Raw genomic sequence first — 27,473 nt, forward strand, 5'->3', positions numbered from 1 at the left:
TAACCCTAACCTTAACCAACTCCGAAACAATGCCTAAACTTAACCCTAACCTTAACCAACTCCGAAACAATGCCTAAACTTAACCCTAACCTTAACCAACTCCGAAACAATGCCTAAACTTAACCCTAACCTTAACCAACTCCGAAACAATGCCTAAACTTAACCGGCGAAAGAATGCACGTTAAAAAATTTAAAAAATTTAAAATTGAAGAGATTCGAACTTGTCACCAACGCACCGCAGGTTCCACAGCAAGGCGGCGAACGAGTTGAGCTAACCGTCGATGTTAAAAGAGGGGGGATTACGGCTGCATAATGCCGCGGCAGAGCTCCACGTGACCGCGCACTAGCCCGCCCCCTTATCGCCGCCTGCCGCTCCTGTGTGTTGCAGCGCGGCACGAGCGGCAGAGGTCCCTCGCGGAAATGAAATGCGGAAATGTAATGTTATGTTTGAATCGAATCGCTAGAATACACAACATATTTATCAAAACAACTACCAGATTCACTCATAACGTTATTTCGTGTGACAACACAGCACAGCTGTCAGAAACTGCACATTGAGGGGGTTTGAATCACTGTACATCAGTGGAGGCTGCTGACTGATTAACTAGAAACTGTACATACAGAGTTAAGTGTACTGTACTGTACAATACAGAGTTAAGTGTGTACTGTACATACAGAGTGTAGTGTACAATACAGAGTTAACTGTATGTACAGTACACACTTAACGCTGTATGTACAGTACACTCTGTATGTACAGTACACACTTAACTCTGTATTGTACAGTACACTCTGTATGTACAGTACACACTTAACTCTGTATTGTACAGTACAGTACACTTAACTCTGTATGTACAGTACACACTTAACTATGTATGTACAGTACACTTAACTATATGTATGCGGTGCGGGGGGGCCACGGAGCTTAGGGGGCCCCGCCCCCACTGTAGACTATCCTCTTAGATTTCGTACATGGTTCGCGAGTGCTCCCACGAGCCGAATATTGCCCCGATCCTCGCGGCGTGCCGAAGCTTTCCCTAAATCACTTCCATCATCAAAAACGAGGGGAAAAGGTCGGCTCGCGACCCTGAAAATGTTGCAACTTTTACTCATTCACATGTAGCCCCGAAAATGCTTAGAAAAGGAAAGCCGAAAGCGTGGAATAAACTCGCCGAAACGGAAAAGTGTCCCACGGGCCGTGATTCCGATCCGCGTGAAAATATTCACGGCCATAGAGGAGACCGTGGGACACCTTTTTGCAACCGAATATGTGTCTCGAATTTGCTCCCACGCGGCGAGAAAAAAAAGCTAAATCTTCTCACTTTATTATTGATTTAGGGGAGTGGGCGGGGCCTCATGGTGTGACCTGCGGGGGGGCCCCGACATATTGCGCAACGCCACTGTACCCAGCCCACCGCTTCTTTTCACCTGGCAGCGCGGACTCTCACTGGGAGAGTGTAACGTGTGGAAGGTCACATTACCTCTCCTAGATCCTTCCCTTGCTGTGAAGGCGCCCCGACCGAACTGTAGGAGTCGCTGTTTACAATGACCAGGACCCACCCTCGCCGGGTTTCCCACCCTCTAACACTGCCAATTGTGTTAGTATGGACGGTCGGCCAACCCGGAAGCACCACAGCTGGATTCGATCCCACTGTCTCTGTGGTGGTAGACAGACGCTTACTGTAGTCCGCTGCACTACCCGGCCGCCCACAGTCTTTACATTTTATATATATGACACAAAAATGCTTTTCTTTTTTACCGGTAAGAAATATGCTTGGTGGGTAGATTTTTCCCATCAAAAAGTTAATTCCGGGCCCTGATTACATATATATTGTTGGTGCTCCTTACATTTTGCTGGTGCTCCAAACTTTTTGAATTTGGGAGCACCAGTGCTACCAAGTAAAAAAGTTAATTTCGAGCCCTGCATGACTTTATGTCCTGTCCTCTTTGTCTCCACCTGTCCTGTCATGACCTCATATTCTGTCATCTCTGTCTCCTGTCATGCCATGGTTACATGCGCTCCTCTCTGGGCAGGCGTGTCTTTGTGTCTGCCTGTCTCTATCGCCACTGTGGTCATTGAGCCTGTAATTTGTCAGGATATGTCTCTGCTTTCTCTCTCTGTGGAGATGGTCTGCCAATTTCTACCGTGTTAGGCTCGGGTAGCAATTCATTTGAATTGAAAGTAAAGTAACAGCCGGACTACTTATAAATGACATAAGTGACCATCTTTTTAAAACAATAAGTGACCATCTTTTTAAGAAAAAAATAAATAAAATGTGACTTAACTCATTGTTCGCCACGCTGGGAACGGAATATGACTATGTGCTGCCACGCATTAAACCTATGGAGTCGCTCACCTTGTTTGCAGGGCTATAACTATATATATATTATAGCTATGGGTGCAATACTATGGCCCATTAGGCATTGAGTATCTATTGTTCCATACATTCCCGTTTTATACCGTGGTGAATATAAGTATGTTTTTAGAGCGGTTTAGGGTAATTCCTGGGAGGCTAGTAATAGGCTGCGACGCATATTATACTTAATCCATTGGCATTTCGTCCCTATACACGCTACAATAAAAAATTCAAATGCATATGATCGATATATTATGTTCCATCATGAATGCATGAAAGGGGGGGGGGTCGTTTCTGATTAATTGATTGTCAATAACGGCATTCGTTAGTACAACAGCATACGCTGATCAGGGCGATGGCTATGAAAACAAGGCACAAACAAGCAGACATTTACGTTAAATTGCTCTTACCTGTGGCCGGTGAGTTTCCAAAAAGAATATTCCAATTATTTGATTGCCATCTGGTAGATTGTATGTCCATTTGGGCCACGATATAACCCACCACAGCATAATGAATCGGGGGTCCCGAAAACTATTTAAGCTCTCGGTCCAGGTTACTAGATAAGTCCGCCCGGATGAATTTCATCGACACACAGAGTCATACACAGAGTCTCAAAGGGAGTGCAACATCGGCCGCATACCACCAGGTGGCGGTATTGGACTTTTGCGATCTCAGACTCATTCCCTATGGTTACACAGGCTCCCTGGATGGATAACGATTGGAAATAGCAAATAAAAGAAATAACGATCAAATAACGTATACCTGGTTGGCGTTCAATGATTGACGGACACACATGTATTAAATCGTTGTTGGCAGGGAATGAGTTAACACCTGTAAGCTGACTCGATACAAAACACCAGAAGCCATCGCTGCCCTCAAGGCAGAACTAATGACACAGACCTGGGCCCTCATTTATCAATGCTGCGTACCGTCTTACAATAATTTTTAAGCAAAGTGTGGGATTTATCAATATGAACGTGTGCTTGAGATTGTGCGTACCGGTATATCTACTCACAGCTCTGACCGTGCGTACGTGGCACCAAGCGGTAGAGTAGGAAGACTGCAGACGGAATAAGCTTTCCTGCATTAGAATTCCAACACAGACGTGTTCGGTATGACTCATAATTAATTATAGTTAATTGTAAAATAGAGACATGAGTGTAATTATTGTCAAACCCTATAAATAGCATTTTGATTAGGTCTTGCCAAATGAATGCAGCATGGTTTATCTGGCGTTATCGGAAGACTTGTCACGGATATGGCAGTCTATTTTCAAGTAGAGTCCGCTACCCGGGACACAAATTGGAGCATGAAACAACGTGCACCAATGCCATCCCCATGCACATTCAGGTCCTCTCCACCCTGGGATTCTTCTCAGCGTGAGATTGTAGATCGCTCCATTTCCCAACATCATTGGAGCAATAGAATATACCCATGTATAGCTTTCAAAGCTCCATCAATCAACAAATTCAGTTATGTAAATAGAAAGAGATTCTACTCGGTCAATGTACAGATAATCTGCATTGCAGATTTGGCTGATACGTTTCTTTGCCGGTAGCCGGGAGGAACGCACGACTCGTTCATAGTGCAAAACAGTTCTGTGGGCCTTCGTCTCCATGGAGACGCACGCTGTTGAAGACGGATGGCTTATTGGTGAGCGTTACCGATTCAGGCCTAACTTTATTTAATTCAATTGTAATGTTATTACTGGGGTATCTGTAATTAAAATATCACTTAAATGCAGGTGATCAGGGTTATCCACTGAAGCCATAGTTAATGACTCTGACCAACCCAACGACCGAACAGGAGCGAAATTATAACGGGCTCACACACGCACAAAAGCCATGATTTTATTTTGCAGTAGTAAACGCAAGCGCAAAATAGTGGTTACGAGTTTGTATTCTCCATTGGGTTGCACAGGTAGCAATTTGCTTCAGTGACTTGTTCATTTCAGTCATTCAGTAGCTTGTCATTTATTTCTGTCAATGTGCAGGTTCTGTGTAGGACTGCGTCAGTCAACATCCTTAGACGCTCCGTCCACTGAAATGGACAACTTCATTGGATTTATTTATTCTCAAAAGATATTTAAAATCATACGATTAAATATTGTTTTTAATAATAAGCTGAATATTATTTTGTGTGTCATATTCACAATGAAATGCTTTCTACCTTACATTTGTTCATTAGATGACTCATGGGGGTATTTAATTACCATTATATGGTTGATTAGGGGCGGTTCTGTATGCAAATACTTAGAATCATGCACGAGCATAGACGGTAAGAACAATTGGTATTTATCAACACGGAGTGTGTGTACGAGTCGGTACGACCTGTGCATGCACGTTTGATAAATCCCGATTTTTCTGTGCGTAGAGACATTCAAAATTCCGAGTGTAGGAACGAAAATATTTCTATGCATTATTGATAAATGAGGGCCCTGGAATGAAGTCTATGCTACTGAAAGACTGCTGCTACCAGTAGTGATTCACATTCCTTTACAGCTGTGGGTAGGCTGTTCCACATTGATGTGGCATAATGCTAAACGTGTTTAGTCCCTTGTTTGAGCCGAAACTGGGTTTAACATGATTTGTGGAGCTCCCTCTGGTGTTGTGGCCATGGTATTCACTGACCTTTGGGAAGTATTTTGACATGTACATGGGTACCTTTGTGGTGTAGTGTATCTTGTAGACCAGGCCCATTGCAAGTTGCTGTACTCTGTCGTCTACTCTAAGCCATCCTAGGTTGTCAAAGTGGGCAGGGGTGAGGTGGGTTCTAGGAGTCAGGTCAAGCAGTAGTCTGACCAGTTTGTTTTGTGATGTTTGTAATTTTGAATGAGTGCTCCTGCCAGAATCTTCAGGGTATTCTTGTTTACCAGAGAGGAGATCCGGTACAAGAATCTAGTTCGTTGGTTGACTTTCACAGGAAAGATTTGCCTCTAGGATGGAACCCAGGTATGTAATTTCATCTTTCCTTGTGACAATATTGTCACCCACTGTAACTGAGAAGCCGTCGGTCTTGCTGAGTTTGTTTTTTGAACCGAAGAGAATGGACTCTGTTTTACCCAGGTGTAATGATAGTTTGTTATCAGTGAGCCAGGTGCAGATTCTGCCGAGTTCCGAGCTGAGGGTTTTATATAAATATAATATATATATAAAATATTAAAAAATATATATAAAAATGAATTAATAAGTATTATAAGATGAAGCAACCACAACCAATTACCACAAATTATTGGAACAGTACAGGAGTAACACCCAAGGAACATGGAAAGTACTAAATAGCATAATCAAAAAGGGTATTTGAAAAGCAGATGATCCTAATTACTTTATAAAAGAGAATAATATAACCATAAACAAAACAAAGGAAATTACTCAAATAAAAAATAATGTATACGTTTTGTATATAAAACTATGAAACTGTTGTAACCTTTTGTTTTTGCAACTGAATTATTATTTTATGTTGGTTTTTTTGTTAATAATGTAATGTAAAAAGGGTACAATTATATTTCCTACTACTGTACATTGCTTTGTAAAAGAATAAAATCATTAATTAATTTGGTTTGATTATCCCAATGGTCAAAATATTGTCCCTCTATCTATCTCTCCCTCTATCTATCTCTATATATCCCTCTGTCTCTCTCTCCCTGTGTCTATCTCTCCCTCTATCTATTTCTCCCTCTGTCTATTTCCATCTCTATATATCCCCCCCCTCTCTCCCTCTATCTATCTCTGCCTCTATATATCCCCCCCTCTCTCCCTCTATATATCTCTCCCTCTATCTCTTCCTTTATCACTCCCTCTATCTCTATCTATCATTTTCTCTTCCCCCCCATGACCAGGTATGACTTTGTGGAGGTAGAGGACCAATCAGAGAGCAGCACTATAATCTGGGGTCGTTGGTGTGGAGGGAAAGCTCCGCCTCGTCTGACCTCCAAAAACAATACACTCCGAGTCACATTCAAGTCAGACGACTACTTTGTGGCCAAGCCAGGATTTAAAGTCCTCTACTCACTGATGGTAGGGACAGAGAAACAAACACACACACACACACACACACACACACACACACACACACACACACACACACACACACACACACACACACACACACACACACACTTGCAGCATGAATCACATGGTTTGATCATGGCGAGCTGAGATGAATGGCCTGTAGGCTGGCCTCACCAGCAGGATGTGATTGGCTGATGCAAAGCTCATATTTACATTTACATTTACATTTAGTCATTTAGCTGACGCTTTTATCCAAAGCGACTTACAAGTTCTGTACGACAGGTCATCAGGAAGGGTACAACTCTATCAGCTGAGTAACAATATTCATCAAAGTGTTGCGTGTTACAGTGTAGGTTAGTTTATTAGGACAAGTGCATGACAGTAAGGTTAGTTAGGGTTAGATATATATATCTAACCCTAGCAATGGGAGCCAGTGCAGGCAGGGCCGCCTCAGGGGGTGTGCGAGCAGTGTGGTCGCACAGGGCCTCGCGGGAAGGGGGGGCCTCGCAAAAAAAAAAAAAATGTATTTTTTTTTTTTTTTTGCGAGGCCCCCCTTCCCGCGAGGCCCTTTTTCATCACAGACCTAAAATCTAGTTTTGCTTATATGCTTATATATTTCACATTAGACACGTTTGTAGAATGTGTCTGACTTGTTCCTGCCTCTGCGGCTCTGCAGACTGCAGTGTTCCGGTTTCTGCGGCTCTGCTGCTCTACAGATTTTAGAATAGTGTTTCCGGGCTCTTCCCGGACCCACGAGGTACAGGGATCTATTCAGCGCTATTCAGAGGAGCAAGTGGATGTCTTTTCAAAAGCAGCATGGATCAGAAGAAATTACACCGTGGGCCATAAGCTTGTTATCAATACCAAGTATGATGGTTATGCCAACTTTGCCAAGACGAAGAGGATGTTTGGCAGATGGACTGAAGATGAAAGTTGTTGCATGTTAGAAGAACCTTCAGTCAGGCTATAGCTATGTCGGCTAGTACTAGTAGCAATTTGCTAAGGGCAGGGACACGTAACTAGCGTTAGCTAATGCTAGCTAGCATTAGCTAGCATTAGCTAACGCTAGTTACGCGTCCCTGCCTTTAGTTAATTGCTAAGTTATTTGCAATTTGCTAAGGGCAGGGACACGTAACTAGCGTTAGCTAATACTAGCTAGCATTAGCTAGCATTAGCTAACGCTAGTTACGCGTCCCTGCCTTTAGTTAATTGCTAAGTTATCAAGTGCTAACGTGTGGCAGATAAACTAGGACTCCCAAGGGACTGGTACTTTTCATCTCCACGGAAAGTCTCCTTCCAACTTTACCATTGATACTGCGTTATGGTGAGTTCATGCAACCTATTCTATTCCCGCCGTTGAGCTCTCTCTCTCTCTCTCTCTTTCTCTCTTTGTCTTTCTCTCTCTCTCTCTCTCTCTCTTTCTGTATTTCTCTCTCTCTCTCTAAACACACACACATACATGCCCTCTCTCTAACACACACACACTGACACACAGACATGCTCTCTCTCTCTAACACACAAACACACATGCTCTCTCTCTCTCTCTCTCTCTCTCTCTCTCTCTTTCTAACACACAGACATGCTCTATCTATCTCTCTCTCTTCAATTCAAATGGGCTTTATTTCACATTCTTGTATTTCTCCCAGTAGGTATGGGAGTTTTGAGTTATTGTCCATGTTTTCAAAGTCTCTTTGGGTGTTTGCAATTTGTGGGAAGTATATGTCTCTGATGTCTTGGTATAGTGGGCAGGTTGTTAAGAAGTGGAGCTCGGTTTCCACCTCATCTTGTGTGCAGTGGGTGCATAGTCTGTCTTCGCTTGGGAGCCAGGTCTGCCTATGGCGGCCTTTCTCGATGGCTAGGCTGTGCTCGCTGAGTCTGTACCTAGTCAAGGATCTTCTTAGTTTTGGATCAGTCACAGTGCTCAGGTATTCTGCCACTGTATACTCTCTGTTTAGGGCCAAATAGCATTTCAATTTGCTCTGGTTTTGGGTTGTTTCTTTCCAATGTGTCTCTCTCTCTCTCTCTCTTTCTCTCTCTCGCTCTGGCCTTGCTCTGGTGGAGGGTCAGGGGCATTGCCGGCCTGCCGGGTCTGTGCAGCGATAACACTGTATATTGACTGTAGAACGGGAGCTCTCTCTCGCTCTCTCGCTCTCTCTCTTGCTATATGTTGACTGTATCATGCCCAGCCTCGGGCAGCGCTATTATTTAAGAATATGTTGACTGTATGAAAAAAAAAAATATATATATATATATATATATATATATATATATATATATATATATTATATATGTTTTTTTTTTTTTTTTTTTTTTTTACCTTTTAGGAGGGGGGGGGGGCCTCACGTTTAAATCTCGCACAGGGCCTCGCATTTCTCCCAGGCGGCCCTGAGTGCAGGTCCCTAAGAAGTGGGGTGACATGGGCCGACTTCGGTAGGTTTGAGATCAGGCGGGCCGCTGCGTTTTGAATGAGTTGAAGAGGCTTGGTGGCAGTGGCCGGGAGGCCAGCTAGCAGTGCGTTGCAGTCGTCGAGGCGGGAGATGACTGTTGATTGGACGAGGAGTTGGGTGGCTTCTTTTGTCAGGAAGGGGCGGATCCTTCTGACGTTGCTCAGGAGGAATCTGCAGGTTCTGGTTGTCGCTGCGATGTGAGCAGAGAAGTTCAACTGGTCGTCGAGGACAACACCAAGGTTCTTGGTGGTCGGGGACACGGTCACAGCTGCATTCTCGACTGTCATGGAGAGGTCGGTCAGGGGGGAGGATTTGGCCGGCAGGTGGAGCAATTCTGTTTTGCTTAGTTTCAGTTTGAGGTGGTTGGTCGTCATCCAGGTGGAGATGTCGGACAGACAGGCCGAGATCCGCTCAGAGACGTGGATATCTGAGGGAGGGAAGGAGAGGAAGAGTTGAGTATCATCGGCATAACAATGATATGAGAAGCCATAAGACGTGATAATGTTACCCAGTGATCTAGTGTAGAGGGAGAAGAGAAGGGGTTTTAGGACCGAGCCCTGGGGGACACCCGTCCGCAGGGGGCGAGTGGCCGACAGAGTCCCTCTCCATGACACCTGGTCTACAAGCTGAATACATTTCCTACCTCATAATAACCTGTTGTTGTTCTATTATAGTCTACAAGCTGAATACATTTCCTACCTCATAACCTGTTGTTGTTCTATTATAGTCTACAAGCTGAATACATTTCTGTGGGAAACATGTAATAACTTACTCAGTCGAATGGATCCGGTTAATACGATTTATTTAACAAAATAGTCAGAGATATGGCTGAATGGCCCTCATCCAGGCTACTAGCTAAGAGACCCGGAAGTAAGAGAGCGATCCCTCGGCTCAGGGGCCACTTATATACACATTTCACCACATGTCCTACCTCGTATAACCTGTTCTATATAGTCTACAAGCTGAATACATTTCCTACCTTGTATAACTTGTTGGTTTGATTTATTCCTATTGCTAGAACTAAATAAATGCGTGGAGAAACAGCTTAGTGAGGCAGCCTCCGCGCATGAGCACACACACATTATTATAATGACTTGTTTTATTAGGTATTATAATAGTAAGTCCTACTGTAGAACATGACATATTAGCATGACATCTCATTTAGTCATGTCAATACTGAACGACTGCGCAATTGGCTCTTGACAAGCGTTCAGTATTGACATTACTAAATGAGATGTCTGGGTTTCATCACCTGTGCATTGTATGTTACCATTGCACTTTACTGTTACACTTGCACTCTGGTTGGATGGTGTATTGTACTTGTGCTGTATAATGACAATACATTTTAATGTAATCTAATTTTGAGATCAGTCGCAAATCGCTTCCGCGCGCTACCTGTTGAATGGGTCAGCATGGTGCAGATGCAATGCCGACCCTCTCGCTGTTTTGCACGCGGCCCTTGCCATTTTGCACACGCCTCCTTCGCCTTATAAGGAGCTGGCGGGGCGTGTCTGTATGCAAATTCAGTTGTATGAGAACGTGCTTTGCAGTTAAGCATCGGACGGCCCGATGGCGGGCTGTCACGCACTCTCGTCGTTCAGCTATGGGCTGCGTTTTCGCCAATCAACCAATACATTGTTGGAAAGTTGATTTGCCGCCTTTCGATCGTCACCACACTCTACCTATTGCGTGATTCCATTCTCGAGTTACAAGATGAAACATCCGGCAAGCGTCATTTTACTAGCCGCTCTGACGAGTGACCATGTCCGGTTGTGAGTGGTCATGAAATGACCAGTCACCGCTGATGGCGAAAATGACCACCATTGTAGCCAAGGAGCGTTTGCTCCGAAAGCGATCCCAGACGGGCACTGACAGTGGGGGAAGGTGACACAAGAAGACGAAGAAGCCCATTATTTTGACGAGAGCCTCTGAATGAATAGGAGCGGATGGCCATTTTGGATAATCATGCAGAGTTTTTACTGGTACACACATTACAAAAACCTTTATAAAACATACATTTTCCGTGGGATTTTTATAAACTTTGGACCTGTACTACATAAGACTTCAGGCTATGGGGCTATTTTTCTTTTGACAATTAGTGCTAAGGAAATAGAGTAACGTTCTCACATTTCTGTGTTTTATGCAAAATGTGGGGTAAGCTTAAGGGGTTAAGAACGCAGTATGTTTTTCATTCATGGAAACCCAGCTGCGAAGATTTTGGCCACTTACTGTACAGATACCGTTTCAGAGGATTTTTGTTAGTATGAAGTTTTTACCAATATATTTACAAAGGTACTTACGAACATGTTCGAGAATGAGGACCATTATGGATTAATGTAACATTACTTTTCTAGATAAAGATATTGTGGATTAATGTAACATTACTTTTCTAGATAAAGATATTGTGGATTAATGTACTGTAACACAAATGTTCTATACAATGGATTAAAGGGGGCTATGACTCTGCTCCCTCCTCTTCCTCATCCTCTCTCTCTCTTCATTCACAGTACGACTCTGCTCCCTCCTCTTCTAGCAACACCAACTGGGAGGCCGTGACCCTGCCTGTATCAGTGAGTGACACTCACACACACGCATGCACACGCGCACACACACACGCATGCACACGCGCACACACACACACACACACACACACACACACACACACACACACACACACACACACACACACACACACATCACACACACACATCACAAACACACACCAGCTAGTAGAAGTCTGTCTCTCTCGGACCACCAGTTAGTGGAATAGAATCTCTTTAACTTGGTCTACAAAGTGCTGGTCAATACAAGGTCAACTGTATACTAACCTTAACCCTAACCCTCCCAGGCTAACTGGGGTTGGGGTTAGAGATCTTCATCCCAGGCTAACAGTGGTTGGGGTTAGAGGTCATATAGGCAGCAGGCCTCCTCCCAGGCCAATAGGGGTTGGGGTTAGAGGTCATCCTCTCAGGCTAACAGGGGTTTGGGTTAGAGGTGCCACTTGACCAGCAATAAGCCCTGCATACTGGCCACAGCTAGATTTTTATTTGAGTCAAACTCTTCATATGGTGTTGATATTTTTCATTTGTTGAGGAGAGTGTTAAGGGTCTGGTACCGGCGCTCCAGGATAGCAGCAGGGGTTTGCTGTTCGATGATGTCCTTAAAGGTCAGAACCCGGCTGTGGTGACAGTGGTTCCGTTTACGGCAGAGGATTTGGACCAGACCATCGCAGCCTTTGACACAGTGGAACAGCTCCTCAAAAACCTGAACCCTGACACCTGGAGACAAGACCTGGACTCCATCTACACTCAGACACACATCGTCTATAGGAGCAGAACCTACAACCTGGCCAGCAGGCAGAACAAAGGTACGACCCCCCCCCCCCCCCCCCCCCCCCCCCGAGGTTCAGCCAGACCTCTCTCCAACATTGGCACAACGCTATCATACTGTGGAGAGAGGTATGGCTATGTGAGACTACATAGTCTAAATGAGCTTGTCACAGCCACATCTATGCCCTATCAATCAAATGTATTATATAGGCTCAGGAGATGAGCTGTATGGTTTTATAGAACCTATGGTCAAAAGCATGACAACATGACATCAACAGATGCAATTATGAGTTGCTTAAAGGGGCACTTGCTGATTTATTTATAAAACACTGCTGATTTATTTTGCACATAATCTCACACACATCTAAAAACTAAACAGTTTGGCACACATTAATTTAGTTTGACAGCTATTGAGAGTAAATTAGTTTGAATGTGGCCACAGGTATCCGTACCGTTTCAGTGTGTACCGTACCGTACCGAACGGCTGTGTAGTGTACCGAACGAATACAATGAATTGAAAATGGGGGACCCTGATGTAAACAAGACAAACGTCTTTCTCTGGTCTGCATCCCCTTAACAATTGTGTGTATTGAGCCGTACTGTATTGTACCCATTCTGCAATCTGTTAAATAAAGTTTTCAGTCATTCATTCATTCATTCATTCATTCATTCATACAACGGTATGTTAACCACTAACGACTGCCCACCAGGGGCTGTTTTTTTTACAATCTAATATAATTATTATTATTTTTTGATTTTTTTACAAGCTGATTATTAATTTAAATATAGAATATTCGTTGACAGCCCTACAAGTACAATTCGTTACTGCACACTACATCACCCCTGAGTGGAACATACCGAACCACTGTACCAAAAACCTGTACCGAACCTTGACTTCAAAACCGAGGTACGTATCGTACCGTGGTTTTTGTGTACCGTTACACCCCTAATTCATTGTCTCTGATGACATCACTGGTGGCCACTCATGTATTCTCAATAGCTGTCAAACTAAATTAATAGGGTTACAGTGTTGTTATTAGCTTAAACTCTGAAATGTTGAGGATGAGGAGTGGTGATTAAGATGATGAATGGTAATGAGTGCAGTGTCATTGTTGTAAGCCTGACTCCCGAAATTCCATTATTGTTTTCTTGTTTACGTTTCCCTGCCCTCTAGTGGTCAGATTTCAGTTTTAAAAGCCAACCATCCATATAATTAATCAATACCCCCCAGCCAATCAGAATCAAGTATTCACATAGGTCATAATATAATTATCAGTGCATAAACAATACACTATGAATATCAACAATCTCTCTCTCTCTCTCTCTCTCTCTCTCTCTCTCTCTCTCTCTCTCTCTCTCTCTCTCTCTGTCTCTGTCTCTGTCTCTGTCTCTGTCTCTGTCTCTCTCTTTCTCTCTCTCTCTCTCTCTCTCTCTCTCTCTCTCTCTCTCTCTCTCTCTCTCTCTCTCTCTCTCTCTCTCTCTCTCTCTCTCTCTCACACACACACTCATTCACTCTCTTTCTAATCTATGTTTGGTTTAGAGACAGGGCTATGGTTATATTCTACCCTCTCTCTCTTTGACTCTCTCACATGCACACACACACACACACACACACACAAAGCCCTTATTCATGGAGTGTGATGGCATACTGATGGCAGACACCCCCCCTCTCTCTCTATCTCTCTGTATCTCTCTATCTATCTATATGAGTCGTGGCCATGCCCATACCTGTACCCCCCCCCCCCCCCATTCTGCTATGATGCCTGAATTTCCCCAATGGGTCAATAAAGGAATATCTTATCTCATATCTCTCTCTCTATCACTATCTTCCACTCTCTCTTTATATATATTAGTGCTGTCAATCGGTTAAAATATTTAATCTGATTAATCGCATGATTGTCCATAGTTAACTCGCGATTAATCGGAAATGAATCGCATTTCTTTTTAATTTCTTTTATCTATTTTCAAGTTCCAAGTTTTAATACTCTTATCAACATGAGAGTCAACAAATGCTTCCTTTATGCAGCCATTTAACACAAAAGGATGACCCTCATGCATTGCAAATTTGCATCAAATTCAAAACAGAGTGATGCACAAAATAACTTAAAAGAAAATAATAATTTAAAACAATGAATAAAGTTCGGATAAATGAATAAAAACGTTAGGAACTTGTTACATTCAAATATATTTCACACTCTCTCTGTAACTGAGGGGTACAATTCCCTGACTGTATTGATAAGTATGGTATCATTAAACCACTACCACTTGTACTTTAACTTCTGGCCATCCAGTACATGATATAGATATGATGAACACTTTCCCACCTGATGAAACGAAGTCCACACAAATGTATAAATCGAATATTTTATATAGCAAAGGGTATATACAACGTTCACTTAATGACATTTATGATTTGAAATGCAATTGTAAGGCAAATGAGTATTCGTAGGTAAATCTACATTGAATGTCCAATCTCTGGTTACGCAGGGAGCAAGTATACAACCTGGTTCTTTAGGGAACTATAGCAATGGTACTTAAATGATTATAGCTGGATACACTAAAGGGGGGGTCCCGCTGGTTGTAAGACAGTAGGGGGGGGGGTTAGGAGAGCCGCTGGCGGTATCCCATCTGGCCGACGATTTCTTGGGAGAATTCAGAGTGCTGAACACGGTGCCCACAGAACCTTGGTCCGCAGATGAATACAGCTGGGCCCTCTGGTGGACGGTAGCTGCCGGTCCACAACGAAGAGACGTGAGGCGACCTCACTCGGGTAGAGCGCCGTCTCACCTGGACTCCTCTCGGGGGGTAGTTCCAACACTCAGCAGTGTTGGCTGTTATCCATGGCATAATCAAAGCACCCAAAGCATGTAGATAATCCAAGCCGTGGAAGGCTCGCCGTCGTCCGGGTAAAGTAATCCAATGTACAGGTCCACTCGTCCTGGCCCGGAGCTCCTCGGATGCAAGCACCACACGTGGTCTGCCCAGCCTGGTTAAGACTCCAGATAACGTCAGGAACGATGGGGGTACTGCTCACTTTATAACTCTAACCGAACGATGCACCATACATAATAGACTATTATTAACTTAATAGAAATACGTCCCACTCGACGGTATAGTGCCAAACTATGACAATTCAACTATTAATCCACACGATGTCTCAATGCCTATTCTGAGGCCAAGTAGGCCTTACTACACCACACGTGCGTCGTGGGTGAGGCTTCACGTCTGTTACTAGGTTGGAGGGTAAAGGACTAATGGACTAAAAGAAAGTTCTACTTTACTTGCGCCATATATATATGCGCTGTGAACAAATAGTACCATTCGTATTTCGCCAGACGTATTCCTACGCGGAACCGGGCTTGTAACGACATGTTCGTCGGCACGATTGAACTTGAACCAAGGGGCTTGGCTGCTGGCGCCAGGTTCTCGTCCAATGGTAGAATGAAACTATTATGGGCTGTTAGTAGACTAAAGGGATATTCAGTGTATATTGTACAAGGAATATACAGGGGATATCAACGATATACAAATACTATTAAATATATATCCATAAATAAATATATATATTCAGTTTAATCTGATCCTTCACAACAGCCGCCCCCTAATTAGTCCCACCTAATTAGCTAAGCAGAGACAGATTAACCGCACTGTCTACCACTCAAGGTCCGCTGTAAGGGTCAGTCAACTCACAAAGTCATGGGGTCATGGTCGTCATCGATAGTGTCTGGGAGTCTGGGCAGTTCTATTAGCCTCGCCACGGGTCGTGTGTAAGTTCGCCCTTGGACGAGCACTTCAGCTGCTCGGACCTTGCCATCGGCACCGGTGATCACTTTGCTTACGCGGCCAGCCGGCCACATAGCTCTGGGTAGTGACTGGTCGATAATCATGACGACTGTTCCTTCTGTCAAATTGTCTCTCTCTTTTACCCACTTCTGGCGGGTCTGTAGAGACGGTAGGTAGTGGAGTAGGAAGCTGTTCCAAAACTTGTCAGCTAGTACTTGATTGTACCTCCACATTCTTCGGCCGTTCGCTTCTTCAGGCCTGTACATTGTCTGGGGTAGCGCGGGGTCTAGCCGCCCCATCAAGAGTGTGTTGGGGGTGACTGGGTCGACATCTGCTACATCACTGGAGACGTAGCCGAGGGGCTTGGAGTTCAATACTCCCTCGATCTCCGTGAGGACTGTCATTAGGACTTCTTCCGCCACAGTCTGGGCCCCAAGCACGGCGTACAGGGCTGTCTTTATAGAACGTACTTCTCGTTCCCAGGTTCCACCGAAGTGGGGTGCGTTCGGGGGATTAAACTGGAAGTCAATCTGGGATGGAGCGAGGTGGGTCTTAAGTTCTGGGCCCATAGCTTGGAAGCTCTCTCTCAGCTCTCTTTCTCCGCCTTTGAAGTTTGTCCCGTGATCAGACAACAATGTAGACGGTTTTCCTTTCCGTGATGTGAATCTTCGGAAGGCCATAAGGAATGAGTCTGTGCTCATAGTCGGAAGGAGTTCGATATGTATCGCTCTGGTGGTCATGCATTTGAATACAATACCCCACCGCTTCTCGGTTCCTCTTCCTCTCTTTATATACAACGGGCCAAAACAGTCCATGCCTGTGGAGTGGAATGGCTTATCGCCGAGTCGGAGGCGACAGGGAGGTAGGTCAGCCATCCGGGGTATGCTGGGCTGCGCGCGGCACTTTCGGCAGTCTAGACAGGTTCGCTGGAAGCGTCGCACCGCTTCTCTTCCTTGAAGTATCCAATAGCGACGTCTGATCTCCGCGAAGACTCTCTCTGCTCCTGCGTGGTGTACATCCTCGTCGTATTTCTTTATGATCAGCTCTGTGACCTTGTGTCGGCTGTTCAAGACTATCGGGTACTTAACGTCATCCGGTAGATCGGGGGCTCTCCGCAGACGACCACCCACTCTGATGAGATTATGGGCGTCGCTCTCGGGTGCCAGGTGGAGCAGTCTGCTGTCTGATGGGACGGGCTTTCCTCCCTGTAGACAGTCTAGCTCATCGGGGAACGAGTCTCTCTGGGCTCGTTGTAGTAGAAGAAGTTCTGCTTCTTCGTAGTCAGCTGCTGAAATGTCGGCAGTGGACTGAATCTCTGGGTGGTGCCACAGGAATGTCTTTAGCTGCGCACTCTGTAGGGTAATGCAATCATCTATGTTGGGGTCTGTGGAGGCGACTGTGCTCAGCCCACAGAACATAGGTTTCTTGTTCTCAGCCTCCTCTTTACTTGCTTCCCGTGGGGTGGGCGTAGGCCACTCTTCTTCCGGGAGCTTGAGGAATTCTGGTCCGTCACTGTAGATGTTGCGACGGGTGAGGTCATCCAGGGACATTCCCCGGGTGATGACGTCAGCTGGGTTGTGTTTGGTGTCCACATACCGCCAGCTCGCTGCTTCTGTTAACTCTTGAATCTCGGTGACTCTGACTCCCACGAAGACCTTGTATCTGCATGAATCAGACTTGATCCATGTGAGTACTGTCGTGGAATCTGACCACAAGATTGTTCTGTGCACCGGAATGGTGAGTTCACGTTGGATTAACGTGGCTAGATGCGCTCCTGCTAGGGCTGCGCAGAGCTCTAGACGCGGGATAGATTGTTGCTTTCGTGGGGCTATTCTTGAGCGAGCCAGGATGAAAGCAGTGTGTATCTCTCCTCCCTTCTCTTGGGCACGCAAGTAGGCCACCGATCCATAGGCTACTTCGGAGGCGTCACTGAAGACGTGTAGATCCATTTTGCATGTCTCTGGCCTCACTGTGGGTGGGAAGTAGCTGCGGCGCATATTGACGCCTGGGAGTGAGCGGAGTTCCGTCTCCCACTCTCTCCATGTGGAGGCAAGGTGTGCGGGTATTGGGTCGTCCCAGCCCTGGTCCTTGTCCCATAGTGCTCGTACAATCATCTTTGCCCTGGTGGTGTAAGGTAGGATACATCCCAACGGGTCATATTGTCTGGCGAGTGTTCTGTCCACACTCCGTCTGGTGGGCGGTGTGGCAATGTATGACGCCGTGGATGGCTGATACATCGGCGAGCGTTGGGGGAGAGGCCTCCTAGGCGAGTCTCCTCTTGCGCCTCTCTGTGGGCTGGTACCGGCAGGGTACCATGGCCCGCTGGTCCAGGTGCTATTCCTCGGGGCTGGTCGTGCGCCTTGCTCACCCGTGAATAGAGTCGGGGGTCTGTAGCGCAGCGCCGCGGGGGTATAGCCTGGGCTGTACTGGACCTCCTGGTCCGGTGGAGTACTGTGCTGTCGTCGGGCTTGGTTCTCCTCCTCTCCCTCTTCTTCTTCTATCAGGTCCTCTAGATCCTGTAGTCGTTTATTTAGCTTCTCCGCAGTGTATGCCGCTCCTTCCTTGTAGCTGGGTCTCGCTTGGACCGGTCGGGGAAGGGGGTCTGCGGGGGGTATAGGCTTGGTCTGTTGGTCAAGTTCAGGGTCGCTTGCTCGGTTAGGAGACGCTGCCCTTGACTGTTGTCTCGACGAGTTCCTTGAACCCCTGGCGGAGGGAGAGGGTGTTGCCCTGGGGATCAGCCGCTTCATTAGCCGCGCCCGTAACTTGTTGCGCTCGGCTTGTAGTCTGTCGCGCTCGGTTTCGCGCTGGATGAGATCTGCTTCTCTTTGGGCACCGGCAGCGGCGCGCTGGGCGTCGGCCCGGTCTCTTGCCATATTCATTTCCGTCTGAAGGCGTCTCATCTCCAGGCGTATGCGCTCTTCTTCGCTCCGTTGCTGCGCTTGGAGTTGTTCACGCTCGATAAGCATCTGTGCTTGGAGTCGATCGCGTTCACCCTGAAGTCGATCGCGTTCACCCTGAAGTCGATCGCGTTCGGTAGAGGCTGTCAGGCTGACGAGGAACGCCTGTGATAGCATCCTCTCCGCTTCGCTGGGGGAAGACGGTTGTTGAGGTGAGCCGCTCCTGGGTGAGCCGCTCCTGGCTGTACTCGTTGGGGAGTCCTGGCGCTCTATTTCCTCGGCGCTCTCCTCCTCTTCTTCCGTGCAGAGTTCTCTCTCTGTAGGATTGTCTTCCTCCCGGGGCTGGTCGGGGACTACTTCTTCGGTATTGGCGGGGGGTAAAGGCATGTCAGCTCCCTCCTGGTCCCCACCGTGAGCTTGGTCAGTTACATTAGAACCCACTAGGGCCTCTGTGGTCGGGGAAACCTGGTCGTTAAGGTCAGACATAATTTTACTTTCTACTTTTACCGCGTTTACCGTTTGTAGAAGGCTAGGTAGTTGACTGACAGCGTAATCCTCTAAGTACTGAGGTGGCTGTCGTCTGCGCTGCGGGCGTTCTACGTTAGGAGGACCGTTTCGTGGAGTGTTCATCATAGGCCATTTCAATATTAATAACACTATATTAATATTACACTAGTTACCCTCCGGCTCGAAGGACCAATTGTAACTGAGGGGTACAATTCCCTGACTGTATTGATAAGTATGGTATCATTAAACCACTACCACTTGTACTTTAACTTCTGGCCATCCAGTACATGATATAGATATGATGAACACTTTCCCACCTGATGAAACGAAGTCCACACAAATGTATAAATCGAATATTTTATATAGCAAAGGGTATATACAACGTTCACTTAATGACATTTATGATTTGAAATGCACTTGTAAGGCAAATGAGTATTCGTAGGTAAATCAACATTGAATGTCCAATCTCTGGTTACGCAGGGAGCAAGTATACAACCTGGTTCTTTAGGGAACTATAGCAATGGTACTTAAATGATTATAGCTGGATACACTAAAGGGGGGGTCCCGCTGGTTGTAAGACAGTAGGGGGGGGGGGTTAGGAGAGCCGCTGGCGGTATCCCATCTGGCCGACGATTTCTTGGGAGAATTCAGAGTGCTGAACACGGTGCCCACAGAACCTCGGTCCGCAGATGAATACAGCTGGGCCCTCTGGTGGACGGTAGCTGCCGGTCCACAACGAAGAGACGTGAGGCGACCTCACTCGGGTAGAGCGCCGTCTCACCTGGACTCCTCTCGGGGGGTAGTTCCAACACTCAGCAGTGTTGGCTGTTATCCATGGCATAATCAAAGCACCCAAAGCACGTAGATAATCCAAGCCGTGGAAGGCTCGCCGTCGTCCGGGTAAAGTAATCCAATGTACAGGTCCACTCGTCCTGGCCCGGAGCTCCTCGGATGCAAGCACCACACGTGGTCTGCCCAGCCTGGTTAAGACTCCAGATAACGTCAGGAACGATGGGGGTACTGCTCACTTTATAACTCTAACCGAACGATGCACCATACATAATAGACTATTATTAACTTAATAGAAATACGTCCCACTCGACGGTATAGTGCCAAACTATGACAATTCAACTATTAATCCACACGATGTCTCAATGCCTATTCTGAGGCCAAGTAGGCCTTACTACACCACACGTGCGTCGTGGGTGAGGCTTCACGTCTGTTACTAGGTTGGAGGGTAAAGGACTAATGGACTAAAAGAAAGTTCTACTTTACTTGCGCCATATATATATGCGCTGTGAACAAATAGTACCATTCGTATTTCGCCAGACGTATTCCTACGCGGAACCGGGCTTGTAACGACATGTTCGTCGGCACGATTGAACTTGAACCAAGGGGCTTGGCTGCTGGCGCCAGGTTCTCGTCCAATGGTAGAATGAAACTATTATGGGCTGTTAGTAGACTAAAGGGATATTCAGTGTATATTGTACAAGGAATATACAGGGGATATCAACGATATACAAATACTATTAAATATATATCCATAAATAAATATATATATTCAGTTTAATCTGATCCTTCACAACACTCTCTATCTTTCTATCTCTCTCTCTGTATCTCTCTCTCTTTCTCTGTCTATCTCTCTCTTTCTCTGTCTATCTCTCTCTCTCAATCAATCAATTCAAATGGCTTTATTGGCATGATGTAACATTTACATGTTGTCAAAGCAAGTAATTACACATTGAAAAGCTAAACATTCATTAGAAAACAAATAGTAAGTAGTAGAACAGTAGACACATTGATTGTTAGGCTGCCATTAAATATACCAAAATCTGTGAGTGCTGGTCCAAGCGTATTTCTTTCTTTTTCTTTTTGTTAAATACAAATAAAATAACTATCATCAAATATAACAGCATTGACATGTGTCAGTTACTGTCACTCACTGTCCCTCTGTTTATGGCAGGCAATAACATAGACTGCTACTAGCCCACAGCTCTTTATAGCAGGCAGCAACATAGACTGCTGCTAGCTCACAACTCTTTATAGCAGGCAGCAACATAGACTGCTGCTAGCTCACAGCTCTTTATAGCAGACAGCAACATAGACTGCTGCTAGCTCACAGCTTGTTAAGTCCTCCCCTAGTCGGACTGGTAGTTGTTCTTTATCTGATAGGTTAAGAAAACCTTTTGTTATTAATAAAAAAGAAATGTGTTTTTCTAAGATCATTATATTTTTCACATTTGGTGAGGAAGTGTAGCTCTGTTTCAGGCTCACTGCGGATGCAATTACAGCACAGCCTTTGCTCTGCGGGAATCCAGGTTGTCCTGTGTCTCCCCTTTTCAATATCAAGGCTGTGCTCACTCAGTCTGTACTTTGTTAAGGTTTGTTTTAGTTGTTGAGCAGTCACCCTGCCCATAATGATATGAGAAAACACTTTGTTTTAGGTGTGTCCAAAAGTGAATTGATCTTTTTTGTATTTTTAGTATTAGTGGGTATCAGCCTAATTCTGCCCTGCATGCATTGTTTGTAGATTTCCTCTGGACATTTAGGAGAATCTTACAGAACTCTGCATGCTGGGTCTCAATGGGGTGTTTATCCCCATCAAGTGTTGGAACCAATGTCCCTTTTCAGGGTGGTGGGCTGGTGTGAGATTCTGGGGGAGGAGGGGGCATGGGGTGCTTGAGATCCTCTCTCTGCTGCATCCTCACTGGGTGGTGGGGGCTCAGTGGTGGGAGGGTTGGGGGGTGAGGGGTTGTGGCTGTTCTGTACTGGTAGACATCTCGACAGTCTGTTTTCTGTGCTGTAGCTTCACCATGATTGCTGATAGTTCCCTTATCATCTTGTTTTTTACCTGCGTTATTTCCTGCCTCATGATGTCCTTTGTTTTCCTGTGTTCTGTGGTGAGTTCTGTGGTGAGTTCTGCGGTGAGGGCCCTGTTGTCCTTCTGCAGGCTGGATATCTGTTCCCTCAGCTCTTTGTGTAACAGACTCCAGCTGGTGCTTACACTGTTCCTGGAGGTCAGGGTGTGGTGTGGTGCTGGTTATTATGGCCTGGACCTGGTTGTCTATTGTCGGGGTGCCTGTGGTGATGAGAGAGCTCAGAATGCTTCCTGTATTCTTTTTAGATGTTGCCACTTTCTCCAGAGTTGGGAAGTCCTGTCCAAAGGAGCCAAGGGCAGCTTCATTAACTTGCACCATGGTTGTTAACTTTAACTTTACCATTTTGGTAAAAGTTTACAGTCTTGGTCCTTGTCTCTGTCCTCCGTCTTCGTCCTCCTGAATTTGTCTCCCCTTGCTGATCCTGAAGTTGTAGTGCTTTGATATGGCTATATGCCATGCAGTGACATGCTCAGTGTTAAAAAGCAAGTTGTTAACAACTTCAAGATTCAAGATTGTTTATTATCATGTGCACAGTTAAACAGACAGTTTGCTATACAATGAAAATCTTACTTTGCTAGTCCGCCCTTCACACAAAATCACACAATACTTAACTAAAACATATTTAAATACAAGCAAGTGCTAGAAAATAAGGTAAAAATAGATAAATATAATATATACAAGACACAGTGTAAGGGTTCAGCGTTTCCTGGCCAGACTTCGCCTGCTGCTCCCCCCTCCCCTCCTTTCCATCCGCCTCAACAGCCCCCACCTTTGCACATACTTGTCCCAGCTCCTCAGCGTGATTTTTTTCCGTAGCCTCTGTGAGCGAAGATGCTCTTTGATTGCAGCGAAGAAGAAAAAGACGCTCTCCGATTGGCTAACCCTAACTCTAAGCATAACGAAAGGTTATCCTATAACCTAGTTATATGAATACTGGCAGAGCGTCTCGCTCTTTGCCATTATGAGATAACTCTTATCTCCTAGCACCTACTGTGCTCATGAACAAACAATTTGCACTCATGCACGTGACCAGGCCACGCCCTGCGTCCTGCTATAAGACGCCGGACATGGTCACACTCTACCTTCCTCGGAAAAAAGTTTCCAACATTGAAAACCCAACCAAGGGACCTGAGGGCGCTAAGAGCGAGACGCTCTGCCAGTATTCATATAACTAGGTTATAGGATAACCTTTCGTTATATTATCATACTGGTCATCGCGTCTCGCTCTTTGCCATTATGAGATATGGGACAGAGCGGACGCGTGACCCGACAAGTGTACCCCCTGAGGGCTCGTAAGCCCCACTACCGGGGAGGAGGGGAGTCCCGTCCACCCGCCCGTCCTAACGAAGGGGGGGAGGCAGTCAACTCCACCAAAGTGCGAAAAAGGGGGAACCAGAGACCCCTGAAAAACGCACAGCACAGGCGAGACCACGTGTGACACATCACCCCGTGGCACACACCTACACACCCCTGCTAGCCCACCTAAGGCGGGATGCAGGAGAGGTCCCAGACCTCAGAACCGCCTGGGAGACAGAACCCCCAGTCATGTCCATGCGGGAAAACATAACGAAGGGACTCTGGGAGGACCAGCAGGCCGCAGCACAGATGTCCTCCACCGAGGCCCCCCCTAACAGGGCAACAGCCCGAGGGGGGACCTGTCCAGCCAACGTGCAGCAAAAGGCAACGCCCCCGCACAACCAATGTGACAGGTGCTGCTTGGACAGCGCCTCACCCATGCAAGGGCCACCGTAACAAACAAACAGTTGAACGGAAGCCCTGAGAGCCCGAGTCCTGAGGTAAACCCCCAGTGCACGGACAGGACACGACAGGTGAAGGCCCGCCTCCAACTAACTAGCGTGAGGAGGCGGATGAACCACAATATCCCTGGAGCGAAAGAGCTCCAGATATTCTTTGGCACGAAGACTGGATTAGGCCTCAGAGTCGCACCGCTATCGGCCAAATAGACAGGCACTCAGGCCTAGGGATGGGTATCGTTAGGATTTTATCGATACTACTACTCTTATCGATACTGCTTAACGGTTCGGTACTTTATCGATACTCTTATCGGTTCTTTTTTATCCTTTTTTTGCACGAAAAAAAGACAATTAATTAAGAACAGAATCGACATTGCTTTATTATTTATACAACTTTATAAATAAGTATTATAAATAAATATAATTTCTTCAGCAACAGCAGCAGCAATGTTCTTTTATATAACTTTATAAATAAATATAATAAATGAATATAATTTATTCAGCAACAGCAGCAACAATGTTTTAAATGTGTCTGACTCTGAATTATAGACCTTTTATAATAAACAACAAATGCAAAAGGCTAACAGAAGTTCAAACAAACAAGATTAAAGAACCTAGAAAATTATCCTAACAGTTCTTATGCAGAAAAATCAACATATCTGCCTTCTCCGGCAGGAGTCGGGATCTCTCCTGACTTATAGTGTCCCCGGCTGTAGAAAATACCCTCTCACTGGGGGTGGAGGAGGCTTGGACACAGAGGTAGGTGGTTGCAAGCTGTGTCAGCAGGGGCAGAGTACCTCTCTTTTCCCACCACGACATAGCAGGGACATTCTGTTTTTAGATTGTAGTATTTGTAGCTAAACAATTATTTTGTTTATTAGCCTATTTGTAATAATTCGTTATTAGCCTAGGCAACTCCGTATCTTGGCTTACCGGCTGCAGTGGACGTGGATGCAGATGGAACACTGCGCGCAAGGCAGTCGAATACGGCGCATTTCTGCACACTAATATCATGTTTTGCCAACAACTGTTTTGATAAATTGCTCGTATTGCCACCCTTACTGGCAAATGTTTTGTTGCACTTGTGGCAACGTGCGTTGTCGGCATTGACTCTGGTAAAGTATATCCATACTTTCGAGCGCTTCGCTCTATCCGCCATCACGACTCGAGTGCATGCAGAGGCAGAGCTGTCTGTGTCTCACTTCAGCACGGAGACAGCACCTTCCTTAAGTTAAGAAGTACCCGTATGTGTACTTCGCGAGGAGTGTGTGTAATAATAATTACTCGCTGCGGCTCGCTTCTCGTGCAGAGACAGAGAGAGGAGAGATCGTTCGCAACTTTTAAATAATAATAATAATAATAATTTCTCGAGAGTATCGATAGCAGTACCGATGGCGTCGGAGCTTATAAATACACCGGTCTTTTCTAATATAGTACCGGTTCCTGTTTAGAACCGGGGTCCAGGGGTCATCCCTACTCAGGCCGCACCGAGAGAGCACACAGCTCACCCACGCGTTTAGCGGAGGTGATGGCCAAAAAGAACGCGCTCTTCAAGACAGCAGATCCAATGGCGCCTGCTCAAGAGGCTCAAACGGGGCCTCCGACAACCGGCCCAGGACCAGTTGGAGGTCCCACTCGGAGACAGATAACGTTCCACAGGCTTGAGACACAGAGCGCCAAGCAGGAATATTCCATGAGAGGGTGGCTGAACAATGTTCCGCCCCCACACTCGACCATATGCCACTCCCCAGCGTAAGCCGCGGTAGAGGACGGAGCGCGCGCATACCGGATAGCGTTAACCACAGAATAGTCAAGATTCAGATTCAGACAACTTTATTGGTCCCCGTGGGGCAATTCATATTTGCAGCTTCACCACAAGCAACAAAGACAGACAAACAAACAACAAAACATCTCAACGACAGCACGGAAAATAAAAAGAGAAACACTCCATGTGATACAATCCAGCAATAAAAGTAAAAGTAAAAACAGACAACCAAGTGCAAAAGGCTACTTAAAATGACTACTGTCTGTGTTTAAAAGTCTGATAGCCGAGGGGACAAAAGATTTGGCGTAGCGGTTGGTCCTACTTGGTGGGACGTCATAACGGCGGCCAGAAGGCAACAGTGAAAACCGCTGAGACAGAGCATGGAGAGGTTGATTTGTGATGCTCGTCCCCTTCTTGACCACCTGGTCCGTCCAGAGAGAACATAGGTCTCTCTGTTTTACTCCAATTATTTTGGAGCACACTTTCACAATATACTGTAGGCTGTTCCTATCTTTAATAGACAGGCCACTGAACCAGCAGATAAAAGAAAAAGTTAGGAGGCTTTCAATAAAAGAACTATAAAAAGTGCTCAGGATCTTCGCACTAACATTAAAAGAGTTCAGCTTTCTTAGCAGGTAGATCCTCTGCTGACCTTTTTTAACAATAGACTCTGTATTTAGGTTGAACTTCAGTTTACAATCAAACACAGTTCCCAGGTATTTGTACGATTCAACAGTCTGGACGTCCTCATCGTGAATTACACTAGCTACACTGGCTTGATGATCAGGGTTGTGTCTGAAGTCAATTATCATGTCCTTAGTCTTAGAGACATTGAGGTCCAAGTAATTCTCATCACACCAATTCACAAAGTCGTGAAGTACAGGTCCATGATCAGTTTCGGAGCGCTGCAGTAGGGATACCAGGACAGTGTCATCTGAAAACTTAACCAGATGCCTTTGGTCATGAAGCGATCTGCAGCTGTCTGTGTACATAATAAATAAAAGGGGAGACAAAATGCAACCTTGGGGGGAGCCAGTGTTGGAAATCGACATGTTGGACATCTGCCCATTGACAAAGACCTGCTGGACCCTCTCAGTGAGGAAATTTAAAATCAGCATGAGAAGCTGGTGTGGGAGACTAAAATGAGAGTCAAGCCTCTCAATTAAAATGTGGGGCTGCATTTTATTAAAAGCAGAGGAGAAATCTGCAAATAAAAGTCTAGCATGAGCTCCAGGTGTTTCCAGGTGTTTATACACAATGTCCAAGATGAAGAGCATAGCATCCTCCACCCCTTTACCTGGCTGATATGCGAATTGAAGGGGATCTAATTTACCCTCAATAAAAGACATAGTAGTGTTTTTTAAAAACTTTTCAAAAACCTTCATTGCTAATGAGGTAAGCGCCACTGGTCTAAAGTCCTTCAATTCTTTTGAATCTTTTGACTTAGGGATGGGTATGATGGTTGACGTCTTCCATAATGTGGGGATCTGACCTAGATCTACACACATCTGGAAGAGTCTGGAAAACACCCAACCAAGCTGATCAGCACAGTGGTGCAGGGTGCGTCCGCATAACGAGTCTGGGCCAGCAGCTTTTCTTGGTTTAACCTTTTTAAATGATGCTGTGACCCAATCTTGGGAAATAACCATTTCATTTTGGGGTTCCAGGGACTCCATGCATGCAGAGATATTCTCTAAAAAGTCAGAACTTTCAAAGCGGGAGAAGAAGGAATTAAAAGTGTTTGGCAA

General features: G+C 45.6%; 1 protein-coding gene across 3 annotated transcripts in view; it reads left to right on the forward strand.

The window, feature by feature from the left end:
* pdgfd (platelet derived growth factor d) overlaps window positions 1-27,473 on the forward strand; it is a gene marked incomplete at its 3' end in the record, with an annotated part of 171,500 nt that overhangs the window by 53,391 nt on the left and 90,636 nt on the right. For all 3 annotated transcript variants that reach the window (XM_084325701.1, XM_084325703.1, XM_084325702.1), the window contains exons 4-6: window positions 6,193-6,370; window positions 11,319-11,381; window positions 11,905-12,178. In XM_084325701.1, coding sequence (XP_084181827.1) covers window positions 6,193-6,370; window positions 11,319-11,381; window positions 11,905-12,178 — 515 coding nt within the window. The remainder of the gene's footprint in view (window positions 1-6,192; window positions 6,371-11,318; window positions 11,382-11,904; window positions 12,179-27,473) is intronic.

Source organism: Notolepis coatsorum, assembly GCF_963971535.1.
Source record: "Notolepis coatsorum genome assembly, chromosome: 1".
Lineage (NCBI taxonomy): Eukaryota > Metazoa > Chordata > Actinopteri > Aulopiformes > Paralepididae > Notolepis > Notolepis coatsorum.